This window comes from Agelaius phoeniceus, chromosome 3, assembly GCF_051311805.1.
Source record: "Agelaius phoeniceus isolate bAgePho1 chromosome 3, bAgePho1.hap1, whole genome shotgun sequence".
NCBI lineage: Eukaryota > Metazoa > Chordata > Aves > Passeriformes > Icteridae > Agelaius > Agelaius phoeniceus.
In genome coordinates, this window is record NC_135267.1 from 116,636 (window position 1) to 143,087 (window position 26,452).

The 26,452-nt window shown below is 54.2% G+C and overlaps 3 protein-coding genes across 8 annotated transcripts in view; 1 reads left to right on the forward strand and 2 right to left on the reverse strand.

Moving 5' to 3' along the window:
* The window catches only part of IFT172 (intraflagellar transport 172), a 39,873-nt gene extending 16,973 nt beyond the window's left edge, over positions 1 to 22,900 (forward strand). Inside the window, exons 19-49 of one of the 3 annotated variants that reach the window (XM_077176377.1) lie at positions 255 to 339; positions 647 to 739; positions 1,054 to 1,131; positions 1,514 to 1,762; positions 3,374 to 3,452; positions 3,838 to 3,958; positions 4,332 to 4,476; positions 4,550 to 4,639; positions 5,045 to 5,142; positions 5,367 to 5,502; positions 6,914 to 7,030; positions 7,580 to 7,722; positions 8,326 to 8,419; positions 8,663 to 8,727; positions 8,857 to 9,037; positions 9,541 to 9,650; positions 9,774 to 9,797; positions 10,093 to 10,222; positions 10,782 to 10,880; positions 11,234 to 11,343; positions 11,825 to 11,888; positions 12,485 to 12,571; positions 14,962 to 15,078; positions 15,530 to 15,640; positions 16,363 to 16,482; positions 17,843 to 17,938; positions 18,883 to 18,942; positions 19,690 to 19,788; positions 21,225 to 21,378; positions 22,427 to 22,515; positions 22,744 to 22,900. In XM_077176377.1, the coding sequence (XP_077032492.1) occupies positions 255 to 339; positions 647 to 739; positions 1,054 to 1,131; positions 1,514 to 1,762; positions 3,374 to 3,452; positions 3,838 to 3,958; positions 4,332 to 4,476; positions 4,550 to 4,639; positions 5,045 to 5,142; positions 5,367 to 5,502; positions 6,914 to 7,030; positions 7,580 to 7,722; positions 8,326 to 8,419; positions 8,663 to 8,727; positions 8,857 to 9,037; positions 9,541 to 9,650; positions 9,774 to 9,797; positions 10,093 to 10,222; positions 10,782 to 10,880; positions 11,234 to 11,343; positions 11,825 to 11,888; positions 12,485 to 12,571; positions 14,962 to 15,078; positions 15,530 to 15,640; positions 16,363 to 16,482; positions 17,843 to 17,938; positions 18,883 to 18,942; positions 19,690 to 19,788; positions 21,225 to 21,378; positions 22,427 to 22,515; positions 22,744 to 22,833 (3,334 nt within the window). In that variant the 3' untranslated portion in view covers positions 22,834 to 22,900. Of the gene's footprint in view, positions 1 to 254; positions 340 to 646; positions 740 to 1,053; positions 1,132 to 1,513; positions 1,763 to 3,373; positions 3,453 to 3,837; positions 3,959 to 4,331; positions 4,477 to 4,549; positions 4,640 to 5,044; positions 5,143 to 5,366; positions 5,503 to 6,913; positions 7,031 to 7,579; positions 7,723 to 8,325; positions 8,420 to 8,662; positions 8,728 to 8,856; positions 9,038 to 9,540; positions 9,651 to 9,773; positions 9,798 to 10,092; positions 10,223 to 10,781; positions 10,881 to 11,233; positions 11,344 to 11,824; positions 11,889 to 12,484; positions 12,572 to 13,639; positions 13,804 to 14,961; positions 15,079 to 15,529; positions 15,641 to 16,362; positions 16,483 to 17,842; positions 17,939 to 18,882; positions 18,943 to 19,689; positions 19,789 to 21,224; positions 21,379 to 22,426; positions 22,516 to 22,743 lie in introns of those variants that run through there. The other 2 variants (XM_054652952.2, XR_013181698.1) reach the window with 2 other exon arrangements.
* A 235-nt stretch (positions 22,901 to 23,135) lies between these two features.
* KRTCAP3 (keratinocyte associated protein 3) lies at positions 23,136 to 25,437 on the reverse strand. 3 transcript variants are annotated; one of them, XM_054652948.2, is made up of 6 exons: positions 25,226 to 25,437; positions 25,084 to 25,143; positions 24,361 to 24,561; positions 24,034 to 24,168; positions 23,654 to 23,745; positions 23,136 to 23,495 (listed from the first exon to the last, which is right to left on the reverse strand). In XM_054652948.2, the coding sequence occupies exons 1-5, from the start codon at positions 25,433 to 25,435 to the stop codon at positions 23,662 to 23,664; spliced, it is 690 nt and encodes a 229-aa protein (XP_054508923.2). In that variant the 5' UTR covers positions 25,436 to 25,437; the 3' UTR covers positions 23,136 to 23,495; positions 23,654 to 23,661. The 3 variants fall into 3 exon arrangements, 1 of the variants encoding a protein (XP_054508923.2); XR_013181700.1 differs by having other exon boundaries at positions 25,084 to 25,437; XR_013181699.1 differs by having other exon boundaries at positions 24,034 to 24,234; positions 25,084 to 25,437.
* Positions 25,438 to 25,540: 103 nt separating this feature from the next.
* Positions 25,541 to 26,452, reverse strand: part of NRBP1 (nuclear receptor binding protein 1) — a 33,778-nt gene continuing 32,866 nt past the window's right edge. For both annotated transcript variants that reach the window (XM_054652945.2, XM_077176378.1), the window contains one exon: positions 25,541 to 26,362. In XM_054652945.2, coding sequence (XP_054508920.1) covers positions 26,264 to 26,362 — 99 coding nt within the window. In that variant the 3' untranslated portion in view covers positions 25,541 to 26,263. The remainder of the gene's footprint in view (positions 26,363 to 26,452) is intronic.

Sequence of the window (26,452 nt, forward strand, 5' to 3'; positions counted from 1 at the left end):
CAGAGAGCTGACAGACATCAACAAGCACTGCTGAAGCCTGGGGAGGTGAAACATGAGCCTTGGTCATGTTCCTGGATTCTCCCATGGAGCAGGGCTAGAAGGCACATCTGAACATAGGTCTTGGCAAAATCTTTCTCTTGAAGTAGGGCCACTCCTCCTCTCCCATTGCTGAGCTGAGTCTGCTGCCTGGTTTCTGATTTTCTTATCTTGGGCAACAAAACCTGGGTATTGACTAACTGCTTTGCATTTTCCAGGTGCTTTGCAGCTCTGGGAAACATGGCAAAGGCTCGATTTCTGCATGAAACCAATGTCATTGCTGACCAGGCAGCTCAGGAACATGTAAGTGAAACTTTTCCTGCTCTGCAGAGCAGCAGTTTCCCTGCAGACACTCGCATGCACATGATCTTCTGTGTCCCTGCTCACCAGTGTCATGCTACAGACCAGTGTCTCTTCATGTAGAAACTGCTGACATTGTCTTTGTCCAAGGCTGGCCATTTTATACTGTCCTGGCTTGTCACTGCTGTGATTCTCAACTGTCTTTTGTTTCTGTAGTGACCCAGCCTCCAGCTGCAGTGCCCTCTAGAATGTTCCATTCTTGAGCCTGTTCTTTCCCTCAGCACACTGAGCTTGCTGCTGTTGTCTGCAGGGTGGGGATGGCACAGACCATTACCTGGTGCGGGCCCGCCTGGCCATGCTGGACAAGAACTACAAGCTGGCAGAGATGATCTTTCTGGAACAAGTGAGTAAAGGAACAAGGAGTGGAAAAGGTTCTGTTTAATGCTGGGTGGGGAGGTGTGTGCCCTCTACTGTAAGAGGGAAGGAAGATGTTGCTTGTTCCTAGCAGAAGAATTTTCTCCATGAAGTAGAAAAGGTATTCCTTGTTCTGAGGTGTGGAATTACCCTGAGGTGTAGGAAGAGTGTGAGGGAGGATGTATATCCAAGTAATGGAGACAGTACACTTTTCCAAGTGTTTTCTGCACATCTAACCCTGCCTGCTGTGAGAGCTCCTTGGCAGTGTGTCTGCCGGGGTTAACACTTTGCTTTCCAACACAGAACACCCCAGAGGAGGCCATGGACATGTACCAGGAGCTGCACATGTGGGATGAATGCATTGTGGTGGCCAAGGCCAAGGTACAGAGTACTGCTGCACTGGCTATAGGCTGGTCTTGCTTGGTAAATCTTCTGGCTGGGAGTCCATTCCATTCAGGGTCTGTGTTCTTTTCACCTGCCCTACCTTGCTTCTGCTTAGAAGGGCTCCAAGTAGAAGGGAAGGTTGCACTGGTGTAAGTACAGACCTGGATGAACAGAGAGAAAAGCTACTGAAATTGGTTTGGGAGTATCTGTGCTTCAAAAAAGAATGGGTAGTGCCCATTGGTACACAGGGCTGGCATTTTAGTTTCTGATAACTGGGCAACAAGAGGCCTGGTGCTGTGAGCAGCTGCTCAGAGCCTGCAGGATGAGCTGGACAATATCTCATCCTAGCCAGGACTCCCAGTTCTGTGTTTCTCCACAGGGACACCCAATGCTGGAGAAGTTGCGTCGGGGTTACTACCAGTGGCTACTGGATACCCAGCAGGAGGAGAAGGCTGGGGAGGTCCAGGAGGGCCAGGGTGACTACCTGGCAGCCATCAGCTTGTACCTGCGGGCAGGGCTGCCAGCCAAAGCAGCACGGCTGGCCATGAGCAAGGACGAGCTGCTCACCAATGGGGATGTCATCGACAGGATCTCCACAGCGCTGATCAGAGGGGAGCTGTATGAGCAGGTGAGTGCCCTTCCCACTGGGCTCCCAGCTTAGGGGCATCAGGACCCTTACCCCATCCTCTGCACCTGTGAGACTGTATGAGCAGGTGAGTGCCCTTCCCACTGGGCTCCCAGCTTAGGGACATCAGGCCTTTACCCCATCCTCTGCACCTGTGAGACACAGGGGCACTGAGCTGCAAAGTAGCAGAGGTAATTCTGGGTCGATGAGGTTGCAATTAACATTTATGAGGAAATCCTCACTGTGCCCATTGTACATGGGTGAGGTCTAGAATTACTCTTATTAATCAGTAAAAAGGTCACATCTGATTGGCGACATGTCTCCAGAATATAGAGTGTCAGTAATAGTTAAGGAGGCCTTAGGAAGATTTGGAACAGAACAGAATTGTGAATCAAACTGAAAACTTGATATCACTGTGGAAATGTCAGTGCTTCCTCATATCAGAATAAAATATGGTGTAAGGATGGTCTAAATGGAAAAGTTAAGGAAGGAAAACAAAGGAGTTGAAGACTGTCTGGAAAGCCATGAATATCATAAAGAAGGGATGTGATTTTTCTCTGTGTCTAATAACACCAAAAATGGGTAACTTATTGTGACGTGACAGTTTTAAAACCAAAGAGTGTTTTTTCCATAGCACATCATGTTAATGCAAGAAAGCAGTTCTGGGTCTGCCCACTGCTCAGCAGGCTGGCCGACAGTGGCCTCTGGCAGGTGCTTAAGAAATAAGCACCTGCCAGAGGCACTTACTTAAAATAAGCATAAAAAATAAAGGACAGAGCAGGCAAATACAGGGTGGCACTTCCTATAGTGTGTTTTCACTGAACTGAACTAGAGGTTCAGCAGTTTGAAGCCTGTAATATACCTGAACAGCTCTACTTCTGTGTTTGAGAGCTCTTGATAGATTTTACTTCTATGAGCTTGTCAAATTATTGCTTGAACCACATGCAGATTTTAAGTTACAATTTTGGCTTTGAGTTACCCAGTTCAGTTAGATGTTGTGTGAAAAAAAACCCACTGCTTTTTGTTAGCTTGTTTTATGTCTCTTTTATAAATTACATTTCTTTAGTCTCAATTTATCTTCAGCATTTTCTGGCCATTTCAACACAAGACAACTTTGTACTTTTTCAAACCTGTCATCTTTTCTTAAGCTTTCAGTTGAAAGACTAACTGGAGCTCCCAGCTACTGGATGTTGTTACCAAAAGTATAAATAGTCCAAAAATTATTAGACAAATCATGGAGGTAGAGTCTGTCAAAAGCCATTAAATACGATGATCTGAGGGCATCACAAAGTCAGGCAGCTCCTACTGTGCAGGCTGTCAGAGACGGACAAGGAGAGGAAAGGCTGGTATATACTTGCTCTGTTTTTACAGTTCTTTAGATGTGTGGTCTTGCCACCGTTCAAACACTGAAGGGGATGAGCCTTTGGTCTTGCAGGATGGCTGTGCTGGAGTCAGGCAGCAGGAAGGACAGTGGTCTTGGCTCCTGCTGTCTTTCCTAGCAGTTCATCAATCGCCATACACTTGGTTAGCTGGGAGGGCAGGGCTGGTGCAGAGTGTGCATGGAGCTGGTGGGGGTTGGTGGCTCTGGAAACTGGCAGCTTGTCTCTGTCCTAGGCTGGAGACCTGTTCGAGAAGGTTGGGAACACACGAAAGGCTCTGGAGTGCTACGGCAAGGGCAGTGCCTTCCTGAAAGGTACTGTGCTCAATGTGCTCCTCCCACTCATCTCCAGCAGGAGCCTGGCTACTCTGGCCTGGTGGCAGCATGAAATATTGCCCTGGAGCCTGGAGATGCCTGGATGCTCTGCAGCTCCCACCTATCCTATCATTCAGTGTATTTTCACATAGTTGTACTCGCACATGCAGTCCCAGGAGAGTGTCTTGTTCCCAAGCCCTTGGCCATGCTGACTGCAGCAGCATGGATTTGACCCAGCTCCCTACAGGGTCTGGGCTGCTGGGTAACCCATGGGAGCTTAGGCAGTCACCATTCCCCTCCTCCTGTGCCAGGTCCAAGGCCCATGTTTGCCCCACAGTTCTGCTTCCCTGCGGGCCTCAGCATTACAGCTCTTGTGTCCCCTCAGCTGTGGAGCTGGCTCGCCTGGCATTTCCTGCAGAGGTTGTGAAGCTGGAGGAGGCCTGGGGAGACCATCTGGTGCAGCAGAAACAGCTGGATGCTGCTATCAACCACTACATCGAAGCCAGGTGGGAGCAGGGCAGGGCTGTATGAGCTGCAGGGTGCTGGCAGGGCATGGAGTTGATACCTTTGCCTCTGTCAGCTGGGGGTTTGCCTGAGTGAGCCCCCACTACCCCGCTTAGGAGTGCCCCACTTGCTTGTGTGCACCAGCTATTGATTGATGCCTTCCCACATCTCTCCCAAGGTCTTACAGTGCTGATTGCTCTTCCCTGCTGTCCCAGTCCTTTCATCCCGCTCAGCACTGCCAGTTACTCAGCTGCTTTATGCTGCTCTAACTCAGGCAGCTGAATCAGGCAGCAGAGCACTCTAGTCTCCCTGGCACGGTGTAGCTAGAGGAGATGCCTACTGCCTGGCTCTAAAGGCTGATGGGTTTGGTGCCAGGTGCTCAATTAAGGCCCTCGAGGCAGCTTTGGGAGCCCGGCAGTGGAAGAAGGCCATCTACATTTTGGACTTGCAGGACAAACAGACAGCAGCCAAATATTACCTCAAGATTGCCCAGCATTATGCAGCTTTGCAGGAGTATCAGGTGAGGCCACAGACACAGTCACCACTGCTCTGTGTGTCCCTGGGCTGTATTGAGTGTGGTCCTTTCCTGGCAGGTTGCAGAGGAGCTGTACATCAAGGGAGGCCAGACCAAGGATGCCATCGACATGTACACGCAGGCTGGGCTCTGGGAACACGCTCACAAGGTAGAGTCAGCAGCCAAAGCTTCTGTGAGCCTCACTCCACTTGCTGAGATGTGTCTTCCATCAGCAGGTGGTGGTGCCTTGTGCACCAATACCTGATCAGCCAGGACTCTTCCCAGATACGTGAGCAGGGACATCCAGGAGCCAGCAAGAAATCCAGTGTTCCCATCCTGACCTTAGCCTTCCCTCTCACAGCCCCATATGGGTGGACCTCTGGCACAAATGGCCTTCTCCAAAAGCTGGTCCTGTGTGCTTTGTGACAGTGACAAATGACTGCCCATGCTTTGCATAGCATACAGCACAGATATCTGTCTGTCAGATGGGAAGGAAATATGTTTTCCCTTCTCCTTCACTGTCATGTGTCAGGAAATTGCTGTTCATTTCTCCCCTGTGCATTCCTTTTGGCAGCTGGCACTCAAGTGTATGAGCCAGGAGGAGGTGACAGTGCTGTACATAACCCAGGCCCAGGAGATGGAGAGACAGGGCAAGTACAAAGAAGCAGAGAGGTGAGTTTCCTCCAGTACCGGTGTCAGCCCAAGACTGAGCCCTGAAAAATCAGCTGTAGTGAAGAGAAGCCCTTTCCTGGGTTAGAGGGAGAATTTGAGACTGGGGTTTGGAATGTCAGAGGAGCTTTCTCCACACACAGAGAGCTTAAGCTGGTATTTCAGGATGTGGAGAGGTTTCAGGGACTAGTCTTGGCTGAGCTGTTTGGATGTGCTCGTGTTGCCAGGCTGTACATCACCGTGAATGAACCCGATCGGGCCATCACCATGTACAAGAAGTGCAAGATGTATGATGAGATGGTTTGCCTAGTAGCCAAGTACCACAAGGACTTACTTGGAGATACTCACCTGCACCTGGGCAAGGTGAGTGCATCTCATGGCAGGGGATCAGCTAAACCAAGCAGGGGCAAGATTGTTGTCACAGACAAGGTTTTGAGATCGCTTAAAAAATCAGTGGCAAGGGTATGAGCAAAAATCAGGTTTAATATTAAGTATCAAAGCAGAACAAGTTTGTTGTCAAGATTCACTCTACTACTTACAGGACAGCTAAGGCACAACAGGGAAAAACTAGCAACAACAAAACCAACCAAAGTCCAGCCAATCAAAGAAGAAATTAACTAAAAACTATCTATGGGGGTGGGTGTGACAAAAGACAGTGTGGGCAAGGATAAAAAGGAGCACAGCCTAAAAGCCTAACAGCACTCAAATGTAAGAGTACTTTAATTTAACTTACACCTTAAGACTAACAATTTAACATAGGAAAGCATTTAACTTACACCTAACTTAATTTATAGCTTAACCTTAACAATCTAACAGAGGAATAACACTTAACAGCATTTAGCCTAACTTATAACTTTGAAGTTATAGCTTAATTTATAGCTTAACCTTAACAATCTAACAGAGGAATAACACTTAACAGCATTTAGCCTAACTTATAACTTTGAAGTTATACTTAGCAACTCAGCAGAAGAGTAACACTTAGCAACACTTAGCTTATAACTTATGTTTAACAACTTAGCAAGAGAACAACACAGCAGCATTCAAGTAAGTTTATAACTATAACTTAATCTTACTTACAGGCCTAACTTACTTAGATATCCGAGACACTGAGACATTTAAGAAAGCCACATTTCTCCCAGAATTGCTATAGCATGCGTGCATCTTTATGCACCCAGACAGAAACAGTCAGTGCCTACAAGGTACCTGTGAAAAATTCCCCCCAGAGGTCAGTGAAATCCTCACTTTGGAGGCCTTTGCATCTCCCAGTGGGTGAAGGACCAGCCTCAAGGAGTGAGCTACTGGCCCAGGACACATTGTGTTTGGGCAATCCTCCAACAGCAAACCTGAGGTTGCTGGCTCTGACAGGTGTCCCCCCCAGAGGGAGGGTGCTGGTCACAGCCCACTGTGGTGCCAGGACAGCTCGGAAGGGTCTCATTTTGGACTGCTGTTTATAGGATCACAAGGGCTTCAGTCATAACAGTGCTTCATCCTGGCCAGAGGTTGGGTAGGCATTTCCTTTGAAAGTGTGAGAACAGGAGTGTTACGCTATTCAGGCAAGAGGAATATTTTCCAAGGCTGATCATAAGGAAAACAGCAGCAGTTCCTTGGAGCAGGACAGTGTTTCTGATAAGCTCAGGAAGAGCTGAGCCCAGGTGGTGTTTTCAAGGCCAAGGGCTAACAAGCTTTTCTCAGCTCACACTGCAGCCTGTAAAGGACAAGGGGGAATGTACAGGTGTTCACACAAGTGTCACTGCCTCATTGCCTCTGACTGCAGGAGCTGGAGGCAGAGGGGCGCCTGCAGGAGGCTGAGTATCATTACCTGGAAGCCAAAGACTGGAAGACCACAGTGAACATGTACAGAGTGAATGACATGTGGGAAGAGGCATACAGGGTAATAATCACTCACAGCTCCCCACCTGTGCAGGGGTCAGCTTCTGGCTGTGGGATCCTGGTGGAAACTGCTTTGTCTCTGTTCACTGCAAGATCAGAACACTTGGTGTACCCTACCCAGCCTCAGAACTGCCCCAGTCCTGGAGCCCTCTGGGCCTCTCAACCTGCAGGGTTTGAGCCTTGGCCTTTCTGCTGGGCTGCCTTCCTTGAGGCTCTGCCCTGATCACTCATCCTGTGGTACCTCAGGGGTGTTGCTCTGGCCACAGCCCCCCAGCACTGCTCTCCTCCGTGTGGCCATGGAATGCTGGGGTCCCTCCTGCTGTCCAAGCAGTGATGTGGCTCTGCTGTGGCAGCAGCTGTTCTGCTGCACCTTGTGTGCCTTTGTCTTACTGTCCCCCTCACCAGTGCAGTGGTGCTTGCAGAAGGGTTTTTTGGGAGGGGACAGATGGTTTTGGGGCTCCCTCCTGCTGGCAGGCAGCACATGAGAGGGGCTCAATCTGCTGAGGGTGAAACATACACTGGTTTTTTCCATTTCCTTTCCTTTGGACAGGTGGCCAAGGCATACGGGGGTGCAAACTCCCACAAGCATGTGGCCTATCTGTGGGCAAAGAGCCTGGGTGGAGAGGCAGCTGTGAAACTCCTCAGCAAATTTGGACTTCTGGAGATGGCCATTGACCATGCAACGGACAGCGGGTATGCAGGTGCCCAGCACCTCCCTCCCCTCTGCCAACCAGAGAAAAACGTGTGGGCCAAGATAACTGTGTGCACATGGCAGCTGCAGATCCAGAAAATGACATGTCTTCCCACCCCAGCATGCTTCACACAGGCCTTCCACATCCTTGGCACATCCCACTTCTTATCTTTGTGTCAGTCTCTCAAATGCCAAGCCTGAGCTGGCAGGCAAATGCAGTTTGTCCCTCAACCTCTGCAGGGGAAGGCTCGTGAGAGCCTCTGAGCATGAGAGGAGGTGCTCCTCATGTCACTAACATGAGTAACTGTGTGCCACAACGGCTTTGGCCCTGCTCTGCAGCTGGCCAGGTGTCTGCCTGTATGGCCATTCATTACTGCTCTTCCCGAGGCTCCCACATCTCTTGGCTCCTGCCTTGGGCTCTAACAGCAGGTGTGAAGGAGCCACATTTCCTTAGTAGGGACTCTAAAAGCCCCTGGTCAGGAACAGGAGGAACAGACAGTGCTAATTCACTTGGGGCCCCCTGTATTCCCCTCTCTTCTCTCCTAGTGTCTTGTTCTTGATGAAGGCACACACTCACAGCACAGTCCTTCTCTCTTGCATTGCAGGGTCTTCGAATTTGCTTTTGAGCTGGCCCGCCTCTCCATGAAGCAGAAGATGCCAGACATCCACCTAAAGTATGCCATGTTCCTAGAAGATGAGGTAATTTTCCCCCTGGAACAGGTGCAAGTCCTCCAGTCCCTCAGGTAACTGAGCAGCTGTCCCTGGGCTGCTGCAGCAGCCACAGTTGTGGCTGCAGTCCCTGCATTTCCAAAGGGCTCCATGATGACAGTGCCAAGCTCCACAGACCTGTGCTTCATAAATGCTGCCTTGGATGAGTAGAGGAGGTCATGTGATGGTGCCAGAACAGGAAGGTGTGCAAACAAATCACTTCTTCTCCTCTAGGGCAAATTTGAAGAGGCTGAAGGAGAGTTCATTAAAGCTGGGAAACCCAAGGAAGCTGTGCTGATGTATGTGTCCTCCCCATCCTGCTGTGTCTGCTCTCTCCATGCAATTCCAGCCTGGCTGCCTCTCCAGCACTGGGCTGCTCCTTATTATCCTTGTTCCACCTGTTGTCCCTGGTACCTCTCATCCCCCAGGTTTGTGCACAACCAGAACTGGGACGCTGCACAACGTGTGGCTGAGGCTCACGACCCAGACAGCGTGGCTGATGTGCTGGTAGGACAGGCACAGTTTGCCTTTGAGCAGAGAGAGTTCCAGAAGGCAGAGGCCTTCCTCCTGCGAGCACAGAGACCTGAGCTGGCCATCAAGTACTACAAGGTGAGTGCAGCTTGTAGCAGCAACATCATTGCCTTCCTCACTGGACAAGAACCCAGTTTAGATGGAGGAGTGAAATTCACCTCCCAGCTCCCCCTGCCAGCTTAGTAGCCAAAGAGAAACCATTTACTCAGGGTTTCTGGAGGAACTGAATTCTGGCCTGAAGACTGAACCAGTGGATTTCATATCATAGCTTTGCTTTCTCATGGTTCTGGAGGATGGGTGGTCCTTGGGGTAGCACAAGTGGGTGCATTTGGAGGCTGAAGTGCCCATTCCACTGAGGTAGCTGGAATGGATGAACATGTTCCCCTGAGGTGGTTAGGGCAGGTGGACAGACACAGGTGCCATTCTCAGGGAGGAGAGAATTGGGTGGTGCTACTGTGGTTGTTTCTTCTGGTCAGTTTTCTGGCAAGACGAAGATGAGGGGGTAGGTGTGTTATGTGATAGCAGGAGTGTGGGGGATCCTGGTGAGCTGGTGAGAACTTCTCCCCGTTGTGCCTGTGCAGGAGGCTGGCATGTGGAGCGAGGCCCTGCGGATCTGCAAGGAATACCTGCCTGGTCGGCTGGCAGAGCTGCAGGAGGAGTGTGGCAGAGAGGCTGGCAAGAAAGGCTCCAGGTAAGGAGTGCTGTGGTCAGGCTGCAGGAAATAGCCTGGAAGCTCTTCCCCATGGCCATTTTGCTGATGCCTTACAGAGACAGCCTGATGGGATCCCTGACATCCACTTGTTTCCTTCTTGAGGACTCCGGACTTCTTACTGCATAGGTTTCCTATCATCCTTCCTTATTTCTCTGGGAGTCTTATTTCTGCCATCCAAGATCTCCCAGATGGCATCTTGCCCCACTTACCAATCTCCATGGTCTCCTGTAGTGCCATTGCATCTCCCCAGGGTCCTTGGTCAGTTCTTTCCTCAGCACTGTCCATGTTCTCTGTCACATGCCCTGCTCTGTCTGAGCTCCCTGCTTGCCTGTCGTGTGCACCTCCCTGCCCACCCCCTGCACGCTGTCTCAGGATCTGTGCAGCATCCCTGTCCTGCTCACAGCCTGCATTCCTCCTGCAGTGGACCTGAAGGGCTGCTGGAGCAGGCGCGGGAGTGGGAGCAGTCTGGGGAGTACGCCAGGGCCGTGGACTGCTACCTGAAGGTGCGGGACCCCAGCAACAGTGTCCTGGTGGAGAAGTGCTTGCTGAAGGTACTGTCAGGGGCTGGGATTCCCTTCAGCTGCTCTTCTGCCTGGGAGCTCTTCCACGTCCTGAGTGCCCCTCAGAGATGTGTGTCACTGCAGGGCTCAGGAGAGCCTGCAGGGCTGAAAGCCTTCATAGCTGTTCTCTTGTGTCACGACAGGCTGTGCTTACCCTGCGTGGTGCTGCCTGCCTTACTCTGGCACCTCTGCCTGTGGCAGGCCCATGTCTGTGTGCCCACGGCAGAGCTGCACTCTGTGATTCAGCCCTTGCTAGAGGAGCCCCTTCCTGTGCTCCATGCCACCAGCCTTTGTGCTGTGCTCTTGCTCATACTTCTCACTCACACCCATGTCCTTGTACCACCTTCAACTACACTTATGTCCTTGTCTGATCTTCTCCCATGTGTGAAAGTGGCTGGGCTTTGCTCCTCTGACTTGCCATTTCTCCCCTTCCTCCATCATTCAAGTGCTTCCAAGTGTCAGTCTTGTAGCTGGGACGGAGCACTTCCCAGCTTCATCCCACTTTCCCACCATCTTCATCAATTAAGCTGCTGACAATTTCTTTTCACAGGCTGCTGAGTTGGCTGTGAAATTCTTGGATCAGTCACAGAGCATGGAGGTGACACGGACCGTGGCTCCTCAGCTGGTGGCCATGAAGAAATACAGCATGGTGAGGACTGGCTCCTGCCCCAGGGCTGCTCAGGAAGCAGTGACATTGGAAGGGAGAGCTCTGTCCAAGGGAAGGAGGTCAGGTCACATCCTGGGGTGATGGGTGAATGGGTGGCCTTCTCTTGAGGTAGGCTGTGCAGAATCTTCAAAGAGGATGGAAGAGGGGAATTAATCAAGTCCTGGGATAGTGTGAGAGAGCCAGGCCTTGGGAGAAGGCAGGAAGCAGAGGAGAGGCTGATCTTTTGGGAAGAGACTTCCTGTTGTGTCTGTGTGCTGGTCCAGCACCAGCTTCAGCCTGGGACACAGGGAACCCTTGGGGTTTTGCCTCCCATGGAAGCGTCTCTGGCCCTGCAGGCAGCTGAGCTCTACCTGAACCTGGACCTCATCCGAGAAGCTATTGATGCCTTAATTGAAGGGGAGGAATGGAGCAAAGCCAAGCACACAGCCAAGGAGTTCGACCCCAGGTATGCCATGAGCTTTGCAAACTGCACTCTTCCTGTTCCCCCTCCCACCCCCAGCTGGTCCCTTGTCCTGTCCTGTACTGTCCCAGGTTTCCTGGATTCTCCCCACAGTGGCTTTCCCACATTCAACAGGGTCCATTCTCCACCATTCCCAAGCCATTTAACATTCTGACACTTTCCTATTGCCACACATCCCACAGAAACTGTTTTACCCTTTGGTTTCACCCCATCCCTATCTCCCTTTCCTTTGCCATAACTCTGTGCATGCACTTCCTTCTGAAAGCCCTGTGATCCTTTGTTCTCCTCACATATTATGTTGTGAAGAGCTGCTTAGACCCTTTCCTTCCCCGTCCATCTGTGCACCAGCAGCCTGCTAGCAGGACACAGCACAGCTGCAAGACTGCTGATTCCAAAGTTGAATACAGCCTCTGCACTGCTGCAAGACATGAGTCTTGCTGCCTTTTGGGATTCTTTCTGCCCACAGGTCAGAGGAGTACGTGGACCAGCGTTATAAGGAGTACTTGAAAAAACAAGGAAAGGTGGATTCGGTACGTATTTGAGGTGTCTGCAGGCTGGGGAGTGATGTCAGGACCTGTGCAGATCCTGGGGTCTTTGCCTGGCTATGAGTACGAGTGAGGAGTCTGTATGTGCCTGTGAGCAATGGCTACTGCATGCCAGAGCACAGAATCACAGAGGGGTTTGGCTGGGAAAGGACCTTAAAGCTCACCTCAAGCTCATCTCAGTCCACTCCTGCTTTGGGCAGGGACACCTTGCACTAGAGTGGGGTGCTCCAAGCACACATTGCTAGCTCATGTGCAATTTGTTGCCCACCAACACCCCCAAGTCCTTCTCCTCTGCGCTGCCCTCCATTCTCCACCCAGGCTGCTTCTGTGTTTGGGGTTGCTCTCACCCAGGTGCAGCACCTGTCACTTGTTGACCTTCATAAGGTTCACATGGGCCAACCTCCTCAGCCTGAGCAGGTCCCTCTCAGTGAAGATGGGTCACACAGGCTCTGTGGTTTTGTGCCGTGGAGGGGAAGAGCCTGTGTGTCTGGGAAAGAAAGACATGGCTGACCTGGTGCTTGTGTGCATGTGAGCAGGAAGCCCGGCCTGCACAATGAATTCATGGCTGTTTCCATCCTCAGCTGGTGGGAATTGATGTCATGGCAGCTCTGGATATCTATGCAAAGCAGGGGCAGTGGGAGAAGTGCCTGGAGGTGGCAGCTAAGCAGGTGAGTGCTTGTGTGAGCCCTCAGGGACACACCTGGGCTCCTGGAGCCCTACAGTGGGTGGGCAGCATGGAGAGCCACTGCAGGTGGGGGTGCCCCACACCACTGTCCCCATCGTGGCCAGTGAGGCTGAGGGGGGAAGTGCTAGAACCTGGAAGCATATTGTGCTTAAATTTTGTGATTAATGGAGCACTGGAAGAAGCTAAATGAGTTGTTTGGGCTGGAAGTAATTGGTACCATGGAAACAGGGATTTGTAGAAGAAAGCCTTCTTTCTCTGTGTTCTTGGGAGCTGTGGTGTCAGTCAGAATGAGACATCCTAGTCAGGAAAGCAAATCTGACATTTTTTCGGTTTTACTGACCTGAAACTAACAAAGTTACCTCAGCAGAGTAATAAAATGGAGAAAAGCAAAATGAAACTGTTTTACAGTGCTCTTTCAAGGAAGTAGCAGGAGAAGACAGCTCTCAATTACCAGGATGTACTTTGAGGGATGGTTATTGATTGGTGATTGGCTGTTAAACAGTTATTGGTTAAATAGTTGTTGATCATGGAGGTAAGCAAGGGGAAGCAGTTCTTTGGAGTGAGATATTGGTTCAGATTGAATAACAGGGCAGCCTTGGCAACAGCATCTGCAGTTAGTAGGGACATCACAGCTTGTCACCCAGGCCAGCTGAAGCCTTGGAAAAGCTCTGGGAATGTCTGGGACTGTGGTTTTATAACTTTGGTTCCGATAACCTACATTTGGATTCTACTAGAGTGGACTTGGTGTCTCTTAGACTTGGGCTTCTCTGTGATGCAGATGGTCTCTGTTGAAGTCATTGTTCTCTTGGGAGGCTCTCCTATTGATGCTCTGCTTATCAGGAGCCAGAGAATAACTGCACACTCCATTTAATGGGAGAGACTCAGTTTATTGTATTGGGCACCACAAGGCCACGCTGAGTCTAAGATCTTGGTGTCTGCTCCAAGAGAGCATTGGCATGATCCTTTTCCATAACCAGGGCAGAATATAATCACTGTGACTCAGCTGCTCTCCAGTGATTATACAGCAAGAATGGTACATTTATCAAAACAGGTCACACACCAGATATTGGAATATGATCCCAATATTACCGGGTGGAACATGCCTGGGCTCATCTGACCTTTGCTGCTGGACCAGAGGTGGCAACTGTGGTGTTTTCACCTCAGAGACTCCTTTGGCTGGCTGGATGTTGCAGCTGACACTTGGAACAAGTCCAGGCAAGCAGGAACTCAGTTTTACCTCTGGTGGAAAGGCTTTAGGCGATGGCGAAGGAGAAAAGGAGACGGATTCTGCTGGAGGGTTTAATCCGGAGCTTTATTCCAGGGTCACAGGTCTCTGAATCTTGTAACAGCTCCAACAGAATCCCGACCGCATGGTCCCAGTGTCCTTTCAAGCCCCGGGGACAGGGGGAGGGAAGGGGTGGGTGGGAGGGGGGAAGGCTCAGGAGAGAAGTGGCACTTAGGCAGCCCAATGTCCCCAGGGCTGAGGGGCATCTTTTGAACTTTTGCCAATCAGATGATGCCTTGCTGGAATGTCAAGATTGACAGACAGCTCTCAGCAGGAGGCAAGGGGAGGGGAAGGGAGAAGATATTGGTACACCTGGGAACGGACTGGGATAGCTAAAACAGGATATTGCATCAAACTGCAACAACCAGACCCAACCTTTATCCCAGGCTATACTGAGCATGGTGCTTCACCAGCACCCACCTGGGTGTTGGAGTTCTGGGCATCTGCTGGGACACTCGTCCTTCTTCTGCATCATAAACTTGTTTCCATTACTCAGTTTTTAACAGGGTTGCACATTTGGTGCCATTTTCTTCCTCTCATTACTATATTTATGCATGTGTGGAGCAGCTCTTTCCTCCCTTGAATTTCTGTGAGGCCAACAGCAGTTCTCAGCAGTGTCGGTGGGGTGAGCACTGGTGTGAGCAGCACTCTAAGAAGGTCTGCAGTTCTGGAGCTGTGACAGAGCGTGCGTAATGGGCTAGAGCAGCTTTGTAAATTACAAACATCTTCACCCAGGGTTTTAGTTACTTTCTTTGTTAGACTGAGGGCTGCTTTACAGCCTTGTTGACACATAATAGAGGTGCTGCATCCTTCAAGTGTTTGGCAGTATTGCTTTGGCAAGTGGTGGGCAGCTGCAAAACAGCTGTGTTTGCATGTGTGGAGGATCAGCACAGCATCAGCCAGCCAAGACAAAGGTGTCAGTAGGGCTGAAATCAATCCCAGGTGTGCTTAGGGCAGTCTGGCTCTGGCTACCTGTTTGTTTCACCTTTTGGGACTCAGGTATGTGGGGTTGTGCACACATGGCTGCTGAATCCATACCCACCAAGTTCCAGAGCCTCATGCTGCTGCTTTCTGTGTGTCTTCTCCAGAGCTACCAGGTGCTGCACAAGTACGTGGCCCTGTATGCAACACACCTGATCTGTGAGGGCTGCTGGGACAGAGCCCTGCACCTGTACACCCAGCACGGAGCCCCTGCCAACCCCCAGGTGAGGAGGGCACCCCAGCTGGACTGTCCATGTGCTGTGATCTGCTGCAGGGTCTGCTGCAGGATCTGCTGCAGGATCAGGCTCCCACCTGAGCTGGGATTGCTTTGAGTTCAGCGTGCCCAGCCCTGCAGGGCGTTCTTCAGAGGGCTGAAGGAAATCTCCTGGCTTGTTCTCCATGGGAAGGAGCAGGGGAAGTTGAGTGTTTGTATTTGTTTTGAGCACCTTGAGCACCAAGTTCACAGCAAAAGGAAGCATTTGCCTCTCTGAGAGCATTGGCTGCAGGAAGCATCCCTGCATCCTTCCCTGTTTGTCTGCCTTGTCCCCAGCCCCCCTTCCTGCAGCACTGCCCCTCTGCAGCCCTTTTCTTGGCCTGTGCTTGGCAGCAGGAGAGCTCTGGAGTCTGCTGACTCCTCACCTGTCTCCTTCCACACTTGTGTCCTTTTTGTTGCAGAATTTCAACATCTACAAGCGCCTGTTTGTGGAGATGGTGAACGCTCCTGGCAGGAACTGTGCCGAGGCGTACTCGGGCTGGGCTGAGCTGCGGGACGTGCTCCTGGCTCTGGTGAGTGTGGCTGGGGCACCCCTGCCTGCTCAGCTCCTGGGGAGAGGAACCAGGCTCTCCACAGGTGACACAGACAGTGTTTGTAGAACACAAGCTAAGAGTAGAGAGCTGGCAGTGTGGACAGTAGGAAAACAGGATCCTGGGAGGTGGATGTGGCTGAGCAAGAGAAGACAGAGAAGGAGACCCTGTGCTCCAGGCCACATCCTAGGAGTGGGTCTGGACTCCAGCCCTTGCAGAGCTCCAGGTGTTGCTGTGACATGGGAGCTGTTGTGACATCCTCTTCTGATCCCACCCCACATTCAGCAGCCTGCATGGGGAAAGCACAGAGCTACTGAGCCTGGGAAATATGAATTCTCCCCATGGAGGCTGAGAGCCTTCTGCTCCTTGTTCCTGTCCAGAACACCTCAGCCAGAGCCACAATTGCCTTATCTCCGTTTCTGTCCTTACTGCAAACATAAGCAAAATCAAAAAATCCTCCCTTTGTCCATGCAGGCTCACCCCTGCTTGCAGTGCTGGCTGTTGTTGCAGTGCTGGTGACTCCCCCTGGCTCCCACAGCCTCCTTCCTTCAGCATGCTTTCAGAGCACCCAGGCCAGCCCTCATCCAGTCCCTGACGTGTTTGGATATTCCAGATCCTTCTCTGTCCTGACTTCCCTGTCTCATGTGGATGAAGAGTGCTGTCCTGCTCTCCTGCTCTCAGTCCCTCTCATTTTCTCTTCCCAGTGTGAAAGCTTGGTGAAGAGCAGCGAGGCAGACCCTGCAGCCCAGGAGGAGTTTGAGAGGATGCTGCTCATCTGCCACTACTGCGCCGCCCGCGCTGCCGCGCAGGGCCTGCAGCAGCTGGTGAGGCTGGGGAGCTCCTCTGCCAGAGGGGGGACCCCATGGGCATCTGCAGGTTTGGGGCTGTTCATGGGTCACTATTCCCATAAATCACCCATCATGGATGCACGAGAATGGGACTGCAGTAACCTGGGACCCACCACGACAGGCGGAACTGTAGGTGGCGTTTTCCGCTTACCACGGGTGCTGTCCCAGCCTCTGTGGCTGAGCTGTAAACCAGGGCAGGAGCTGATCCTTGTGCTTGGCATGACTTGTGAGAGCAGAGGTGCCAGTAGAAAATTAGGAATCACAAAACCCCTGATCTTCCCAAGAGAGGCATGGCTTGGCTTCCTCTCTGCTCTCCTGGCCTCCAAGAGCTGCTGGGCTTCACACGTGGGCTCCAGAGCAGATCCTCTGCCCAGGGCTTCAGCAGGTACTGGTGCTGTGTGCTGGGCCTCCTGGGGGGCTTTGGGAGCTCATGGGCCTCTGTGGGGGCATCACAAGGCCCTGTGACTCTTTTGGAGTCTCGTGTGTGCTGGGATTTGTTCTTGGCCTCCCTGCTGAAGTCTTGATCCATGTGGGATTGTGGAATTGTTCCAGAGCTCTGGATGGATGTGGCACTAGAGTTGTGATGCAAAAGGCTGGGAAAAGGAAAAGAACCCCTGTGAAAGCCACAGGGAAGACTAGGACTTCCCCATGGCTGTGTGTGTGGATGTTGGGGGTCCAGAGACATGTCAGACAGCAAGAGCCAAGTCTGATGTCTTGGAAACCTGTACAGATCTGCACAGCTGTGGAATGTTGGGCTGGGCAGTCTGCTTGGGATCATAAAGAAGGGGTGGCCTTGACAGTTCTTGTGTGACAATGGGTATTTGGCAGCAGAAAAGTGAAATTACCCTTCAATTCCTCACCCCTGCTCCAAAATTCTTACATAATTGCATACAAGAAAAAAATCATTGAGACTGTGGCCGGAATAGGTTTGTGGAGAGGCTGGAGAGTCTCCATTCCTTGAGATGGTCAAAACCTGACCAGGCATGTTCCTGAACCAGGCATGCAGCTGCCTCTGCTTTGACTGGGGCTAGGGGCAGGATTTGGGGACTGCCAGCAGTGCCTTCCAACCTCACGTGTTCTGTGACTTAGATGGGGATTGTTTGGGTGTGGCCTCTCGTGAAAAACAGCAAGGCTTATAAAGCAGAAGAATTTCACCCTCAGGTGACAGTCCCATGTGTTCTGTAGTGAGGGAACTCAGGGTCAGGACTGAGGTTTTTGACCTTTTTTACCTGTAAGGCCTGTGTGGGTGCAGAATCCTTGGTGTGAGTGTGGGGGATCTCCTGAGATCCCCTCCAGGCTGTTTTCTCTTTGCTGAGTTTGTGTCTCTGTGCCCCAGGACACCATGGCTGCCCAGCTGTCCATCTCCCTGCTGCGCCACACGGACCTGATCCCTGCAGACAAGGCTTTCTACGAGGCTGGCATGGCTGCCAAGGTGAGAGCTGCCTGCCTCTGCACCAGGGAACAGCACAGGACCCCCTGGGCTCGGGGATTCTCAGCTTTATCTTCCCAAATCCTGCACTCTCACTGGAGGCTGTTCCTCAGGCAGCTGGCCAGACCTCAGCCAGTGAGCAGATGGGACCTACAGCCCCAGGGGTGGGCAGAGGCCACGTTCTGGCTCTGTCAGTGTGGATGTGAGGCTGCTCTGCATCACCCAGGTGTCCAACAGTCTGCCTGGCAGCTGTGACACCTGGCAAGGACAGCAGCATGTCCTCACTGCCTGCAGTAATAGAAACATGGCATGGTTTAGGTGGGAAGGGACCTTAAAGCTCTTCTTGTTCCATCCCCTGCCATGGGCAGGGACACCTTCCACGATCCCAGGCTGCTCCAAGCCCCATCCAGCCTGGCCATAATGCCTGTCTGCATTCTGTGGGACAGCCTGTGGTGATGAGCTGGTTGGGCACTGTGGCACACACAGAGCCACCTCCTTCCCAGCCCTGGCTCTGGGAGAAGAGCTGGCTCTGAGGATGTGTGCCAAGGTCACATTTAAAGGGAGGTGGAAACTGAAAGTAGATAACATTTTACTCACCAATAAGTGACCCTAGGGGATGGGTACTGGGGGATGGACATTTAGGACAGCGTGTGGGGCAAGGCTTGGGGGGCTGACCCCTGGCCTCTGGCTAATCACTCAACATCCTGGACCAAAGCTTCTGGATGGAGGGGATGGGAGGCTGAGTGATTGACAGAGAGCCAGGGTGGGGGTTTGGGGATGATCTCATCCTGGGAGAGGGATAACACAGGTAAAGGGAAGGGGGTACAGTCTGGGATAAACCATTTGGGAAAAATACGGGGATGCAAAACAAAACTACTTCAAAGTATTACAAAAACTACTTTAAGGATGAGCTGCCCACTCTCACTCAGGGTTCCTCTCCATACCAGGCAGTCAGCTGGGAGAACATGGCATTTGTCTTCCTGAACCATTTCCTGGACCTCTCAGATGTGAGTATGCTCTGTGGGGCAGGCAGGGCTGGCTCTCTAAGGGGACAGTGCCATTGCTGCCACAGGGCCACCACAGACCCCCAGGCCGGGCAAGGCTCACCTGAGGCTCCTGCAGGGCAGCACATTGGAGCTTGGACTGATGGGGAGAGCCCCCAGACCCCACCCAGAGTGTGCCTGGAGCAGGGGGCACCCTCACACTCCCTGTGGGAGGCTCTGCCATGCCCTGCCCAGGTCACCCTGGGCATGCCAGTGCCACTGTGCACGTGGCAGCAAAGAGCACATTGGCCTGACAATTGAGGCCTGAAATCCTCGTGGCTGCAGATGCCATTACAGCTTTTAGGGTGATCACTCAGGTTGTTCCAAGGGAAGAAAAACTACTTGGGAGGTGGAGGCCATGGCCCAGTGCTTTGTCCACTGTGATAAAGGACTCTGGAGTCCCCTCAGTCCCCTGCTTGTGCAGCAGGCTGGCCACCAGAAACACCAAATCCAAGGGAGCTGGCACACCCCACTGTGCCACACTCTCAGGTGCTGTCAGCAGCAGCTGGGGGAAAACAAAAGCACCCAATTGCATCTTTTCCTTCTTCAAGGCCACCTGCACAGGGCAGAGTCTGAGACACTGCAGAGTGTGGTCATGGGTGACAGGAGGGCCTGGTCACCACAGCACCAACAGGCAGGGGCAGCCTGGCCATGAACTGTCCTGTGAGCTCTGCAGCTGGCATTGCCTAGTGCTCTACCCCTTCTTTCCAGGCCATTGAAGAAGGGAACCTGGATTCCCTGGACCACTCTGATTTTCAGCAGACAGACATTCCCTTCGAAGTGCCCCTTCCAGCCCATCAGCACGTGCCTGTGAGTGCCACCTGTCCTCTTCAGCAGTGCTGCTGCTGCAGGGCCTCTAACAGGGAGTGGGGTGGGGCTGGGACTGCAGAGGCTGCAGGGATGGAAACAGACCCAGAACTGGCACCTCCTGCCTGTCCCTCCACTGAGCACACAGACACACACACAGACACACACACCTGTACACACGCACACAGACGTGTGCACCAGCTGTGAACACACACACAGAGACATGTGCACACAGCTGTGAAACAGACCTGTTGCACACATCCACACAAACACACACCTGTGTGCCCACCCACACCTGTGTACACACATATTGTTCTTCTATTTCTAGAGTCCCATACTGTTGTATTGTTGTGGTTCTATTTCTAAAGTTCCATACTGTTGTTATCAAATTTCTAAAGTGCCATACCTCCTCGGTGCGTTCTTATGGCTGCAGATCTTCACAGCACAGACTCCTTCTTCTGCATGCTGCTCTTTCTCAGTTCAGGACTCCTTCAAGGCTCTCCCTGACTGGCTAACCCACCCCCTTTTATCCCAGTTATCTTCATTAGTCACAGCTGCAGCCCAATTAAGGACATCACAGCTGCAGCCCATCAAGGACAACCGGGACCTGCCTCTACTTGAATATCTGTATAGAGACTTTGCCTCTAGACAAGAGGCAAAGCCTCTGTACAGATATTCAAATACAATACATTTCCTCTACTATACACACAGACATACCTGTACACACACACACCTGTGTGCATACACACACACCTCCATGTACACACACTCACACACGCCTATACACACACACCTGTACACACACACTCTCTCTCTTGTGCTCCCCAGCACACATACATACACACACACCCCTGTGTACACACACAGAAAAACACACACCTCTGTATGCACACACACCTGTACATACATAGACACACACTCACACCCTCTCTCTTGTGCACCCCAGCACACACACACCTGTACACAAACGCACACGCATTCTCTGTCTCTCTGTCTCTCTCTCTCTTTCTGTCCCTCTCTCTCTCTCCCCCCAGCACACACACACACCACACACACATCTGGGCCTGCTGCCTGGATTGTGAGCTGTTAGCATCTTTCCATTATCATAATCATGTAATGAGACTGATGCTGAAAAAATAAATAGCTCGAGACACTTTCCATAGCAGCTCCATCCTGTTCACATCTGTAAATAACTTGCTAGCGTCACAAACACACACACTCTCTCTCTCTCTGTCCCTCTCTCTCTTCCCCCCAGCACACACACACACACACACACACACACTCTCACTCTCACTCAAGCCCTGCCGTGCACCATGCAGTGTGTGCTGTGTGCACATGGTGCACACCTGTCCTGCTCTCCCCTGTGCTCCTGCTGCCCTGGGGCTGTGCTGGGGCAGCAGCAGCAGCCCAGTTCAGCCTGGCACTGGCTTTGCCCGCAGGAGGAGCAGCGGGAGGAGGTGAGGGACTGGGTGCTGACGGTGTCCATGGACCAGCGGCTGCAGCAGGCGCTGCCGCAGGACGAGCGCGGCTCCTACGAGGCCTCACTGGTGGCAGCAGGGACAGGGGTGGCCTCCCTGCCCTGCCTGCTCACAGGTGAGCTCCAGGCCAGCTTGCTCAGACAAGGGATGACACAGTGCCCTGCTGGGAGTGGGAACGGCAGGGTGGGTCTGCAGGAGGCCTGGGCTGTGCTCTGATAGCAGTGGAGGGACCGTGTGGCTGTGGGGAACCAGCTCTGCTGCAGGAGATTGGGCATTTTTACTGTGGGGTGAGCGAGCACTGGAACCGGTTGCACAGAAGTTGTGAGATTGCCATCCTTGGGGACAGTCAAAAGCTGTCTGGACACAGCCCTGGGCTGGGGTGGCCCTGCCTGAACAGGAGGTTGAGCCTGTTGCCGTTATGGTGTGGCGACCTGGTTCGGGGGGTCTGGCACGGTGACCCAAGGCCCAGGGTCACTCGGTCCAATGCTACATACACCAATGTGGTGGACAGCAAATGGCGTTTATTGAGGGGTCTCAGGGGTATTTATGGACTGGGCAGTCTGTGTCACTTCCCTCTGCTCACGTCCGGCCGGGTGTGGCCAGGTACAGAGCAAAGGTCAGACTGCAGGGTGAGGGGGGGCTTCCTATCTACCCGTACAGCCCGAGATCTTCCGCACGCAGATCCCTAGCTCTCCACATGAGCCATACAGACCCCAGAGCAATTCTGAGCTCAGACACTCTGTGGTTCAGGGATGGCTCAGGCTGACACAGCTCTGCCTGGGGACTCCAGGCTGGCCAGCACAGTCAAGAATGGGCAGCACCTGGCCCTGCTCTGTAGTGCAGGACTAAAAAAGGGTCAGAGAAGGGGGAGCAGGAGAGGGCCACCAGGAAGAGGGCTGTGGCTTGAGAGTCAGAAGCTGGGTGCCATTGTTGGACCTACACACTTGGGTGTCATTGCCCAAGGACAGTTCAGCCTTAATCTTCATTTGATCCCCCCACTTTGAACACCCCTTCTCCACTTTGGTCTCCTAGAGACCAAGGCAGCATTATTCCCCCTACACACCGTGCTGTGGGGCAGGTACAGCACAGGGAAGGGGTGCCCCAGGTGGGGGGATGGTTGCTGTGGGGCTGAGCTTGTTCTGAATGTGTCACTTTGTGCCCAGGGTACCCAGTGCTGGGAAACAAGATTGAGTTGAGGCCAGGCCGGGAAGTGAAGAAGGACGCGTGGTACAAATTCGTGATGGCTGTGAAGGTGAGCCAGAGCCCCCAGGCAGGGGACAGGCTGTGGGTGGGTTCAGCCCCTCGTGCTGGCAGTGCAGCATCCTTGGGTGAGTCATGGTCCCAGGGCATTCACTGCAGCACTGACAGTGCTGCTTGCTGGGGATCAGCAGACCCAGCCCTGCCAGCCCACTGGGTGCCTTTCAGGCAGGGGGCACCGGGGTCAGTCCCTTCCCGTGCCAAGGCCTGTCTCTTTCTGCAGACATCCCACAGCCCAGCAGGCCAGGATGTGATCGAGTTCCTCCGACGGTGGTGTGGGGGACTCCCAAGCACCAGCTTCTCATTCCAGTGAGCGGGACTAGGGCAGCTTTCAGGCCTGTTTTTCAGCACCCTCCACATCCAATAAACATGTTATCTCAGCCCTGCAGTGCTCCTGTTTGCCAGAGGATGCTGGGCCCAGAACACTGCAGCTGCTGGGTGCAGTGCACATCCATGGGTGTGTTCCACACTGAGGCCACAGCTCTGCCACCATCCCTGTGCTTGGGGAGTGGCAGGCACAGGGACAGGCTCACAGAGTAGCTGCACTTTCCTTCCCTTGGCATGCCTTGCTCCCAGCCAGCACTCACCTGGCAGAGCCACTTAGAACAGCCAGTGTAGAAAGGAAAAGTTTATTTATTCAAAAAACTAGAGATCTACACCAAAGGGATTCTTCCCTTTCTGTTCCCTGACACATCTGAGCACAGGCACAGCCAGCTGCCATGCCTGCCATGGCACCAGGACTGCCCACCCCCATCACTGCTGCCAGAAACCAAGAACCTTCAGCACACCAGGAAGGGCCCAGCAGCTTGGGGCGAGGATGGGAGAGCATCAGGGCCCACGGCACCTGCAGACCTGCAGGGGCTGTCCCAGGTGGGGAGGGAGCAGGACACACCCTCACCCCTGCAGCCCACTGCAGGAGCTGTGACACCACCTTGGCCCCAGCCTTGCTGGATCACAGCGCTCCTGCAGCATCACCTGGGAGCAGAGGAGCAGTGTCAGTGCCAGGCTGTGCTGCAGGGCCCAGCATCACTGACTCCTCTGCCTGTGTTCTGGGGGGCTGGTGTGGGCATGGGCCCTCTTGATGGCAGAGCCTGCTCCCTCCATCCCAAGCATGGCCCACGTGGGGCACTCACCTCTCCAGCTACACTGGAGAGTCAGAAATTCCTGCCAGGAGCTGCTGCCTCTCACAGAGTGGCTTCTCCATTGCTGTACTTGGCCTGGCCAGCTAGAGAGGAAAAAAGAAGACAAAAAGAAGTTAGGGTGGCAAGGACACATGATGGGCAGTGTTCTCACAAAAACGAACAGGCCTGGCTACTAGGGGATGAAGAAGAGGGTCCCTCTGCAACTCCCCATGAAGGGGTGCTGGTCTGGCACTTAGGCTGGCTAGGAGAGGTTCCAACTCAGCACCCCCCTACTGCTGCACAGCCTCCTTGTTTCCAGCAGAACCCAGCACCTTACAAATGCAGCACAAAGGCAGCAATCACAGGGGAGGGAGATGCAGGGAGATCTGTACCTGCTCTTTGGCATAGCTGTGTGCACAGGGCCCGATGCCCCGGAAGACCAGAGCCACCAAGCAGCTCCTGCCCGAGAGCACGGCTGCTGCAGCTGCCAGCAGCAGGGAGAGGAACCAGAGGGCCAGGGCTGTGTCCTGTGGGGCAGGGGGTCACAGCAACGTGGGCACTGCACCAGGCTGGTTGAGCACACTCAGCAGAGACTGTGTGGATAGCAGGGCGAAAGGGGGAGAGGGAGAGAGAAGGGGAGCGGGAGGGAAAGTGAAAAGAAAAGACGAGAGGAAGCAGAAAGAAGCTGCTGGGAGGGGTGGGGCTGTGCAGTGACTCACGTAGATGCGAGTGGTGTTGAAGGGACAGTCGTTGGTCGCGATGGCTGCACGGGCGTCCAGGGGCAGCGCGGAGCTGTTGCAGCCCCGGACCAGGTGCGTGCCCCGGCTGTGCACCGTGAGGGCAAAGGCCAGCGCCAGCCCCACGCTGCACGCCGTGGACAGCAGGCAGTTCAGCAGAGAGACGCCCAGCAGAGTCCAATGCTGCAGGCGGCAAGAACACGAGTGGGATGGCAGGAGCTCGGGGAAACGCTCGGGCCGGGCACCGGCGTCTCTGCAGAGCCGCTCCCCCGAGGGGCACCCAGGACCTCTCGCCTCTTCCAGGATGGCTCAGCCACGCCCTCGGATGAGGCTCTCGCACCTTTCGCATCCTTCCACCCCCTGTGAGCTCGGCACCGCCGGACGCCCCTTGGCTCGGGCTCCGTGGGGACCCCCGGGCAGGCTCGGCCGGGCGCCGGGAGCCCCCAGCCCGGCGCACCCGCCCCGTGCCCGCCCACCCTGCGAGCCCACGCGGGACCCCCGACCCGGCCGCAGCTTCGCCCCCCGAAGCGCTTCTGCCCGAGAACGGCGCTCCCGCCCTCTGGGAGCGGCCGAGCGGGGACAGGCGGCACCCGGAGCGCCGGCAGCCGCCGCCGAGGCGGAAGGAACCCGCGGGGCCAAGGTCCGCGGCAGCGGCTGCCGGCGGGGCAGGGCGGCGCCGAGGCCCCCCCGCAGCCCCGCACTCACCAGGACCGCCCGGGACAGGTTGTGCGACACCAGGATGGCCACGATGCCCGCGGCGATGCTCTGCGGGGAGAGCAGCGCTCAGCGGGGCCCGGGCGGGGCCCGGCCCGCCGCCCCCCGCCCGCTCCGCTCCGGCGGCGCTCACCAGCAGCCCCGAGCACACCGACACCACGTTGGCTGCCGCGTACTCGGGGGTGACGGCGCGGCGGGCGCCCGCCACGTGCCGCAGCACCGAGCCGTGCACGATGGCGCCCAGCACGAGGCTGCCGTGGCCCAGCACGATCAGCCCCAGCCCGGTGCGCATCAGCCGCCGCGGCTCCGCCAGCGCTCCCGCCGCCCGCCGGCCCCCGGCCATGGCCGCCGCCAACGCCGCTCGCACCGCCCCGGGGCAGGGACGGGCGGCTCGGCCCGGCCCCTCCAGCCCGCCCCGCCCCGCCCGGCAAGAGGCGGCACTCGCGTCTTTACAAAACAGTTTATTAAAAATAGGAAATGATAGAAATGAGATGCAGGAGCCGCGGCTCGGCCCCGCCGCGCGCCAGGATGACACTGGAGCCCGGGGCCGCTGCAGCCCCGGGAGGCCCCGGTAAAGACCGGGGGCTGCGGGGGCCGCGGGGCCGCAGCCGGGGCCAGCACACGCCGTGACCCCGGCGGTGCGAACCAGTAAACAAAGTGCAGCCGGCGGCGGGAGCGAAGCGCCGGGCGGGGAGGGGGGACGAGCTCGGCCACCCCTGGGCCCGTGGCGCGGGAATGGGGGGGAGTGACCGGGGATGCAGGGCTTAGGGGCTCACCCCTGCTTACCTTTAAATTAAAAAAAAAAAAAAAAAAAAGAAAAAAAAAAAAAGGAAAGAAAAAACCCATTTCTGTGCTGTGCAAAAGACACTTTGTACAATTCAAACAGAACAAACTCCATGCACATGAGTGGGGCTGCAGAACGCCCCAAGCCAGGCCTCAGCTCCGCAGCACAACCTGGCAAATCCCAACAAAAACAGGGCTGGAAATAATACTGATGCGCAAAGTCCCCTTCAGGAGGTGGGCAGGGAGGACTGTCGATGAGCCCAGCCACGGCACATGCAGGATGAGCTTCCAAGCACTGCAGCTGGGGTCTCGCGGGTGCCCGACAGCGAGGGCAGACACAGATGGTCGCAGGCAGCGAGGCCACGCTGGCTGCCCGGGAGCCACGGGGCTAAGATGACACAGTCACAGCCGTCAGGGCTCCGTTCCGAGTGTAGTAGAACTTGCTAAATGCCTCTTCAAGTAAACAGGTGAGTCTGCTCTGGTCAGCCTGGGCAGAACAAGGACAGTGAGGAGTAAGCCCCATCCGCTCAGAGCTAAGAGCAGGGCTGGAGACCCCCAGGGCAGGGACCTGGCTTAT

What these genes read in the sequence shown, in the direction of transcription:
- KRTCAP3 (XM_054652948.2), bottom strand. Translation starts at nt 25,435, where the DNA reads ATGGCCGGGGGCCGGCGGGCGGCGGGAGCGCTGGCGGAGCCGCGGCGG. An exon ending in ACCTGTCCCGGGCGGTCCTG is followed by an intron (nt 24,562 to 25,083) that starts GTGAGTGCGGGG and finishes TGCCGCCTGCAG; the next exon opens with CATTGGACTCTGCTGGGCGT. An exon ending in TCAACACCACTCGCATCTAC is followed by an intron (nt 24,169 to 24,360) that starts GTGAGTCACTGC and finishes CCTGCCCCACAG; the next exon opens with GACACAGCCCTGGCCCTCTG.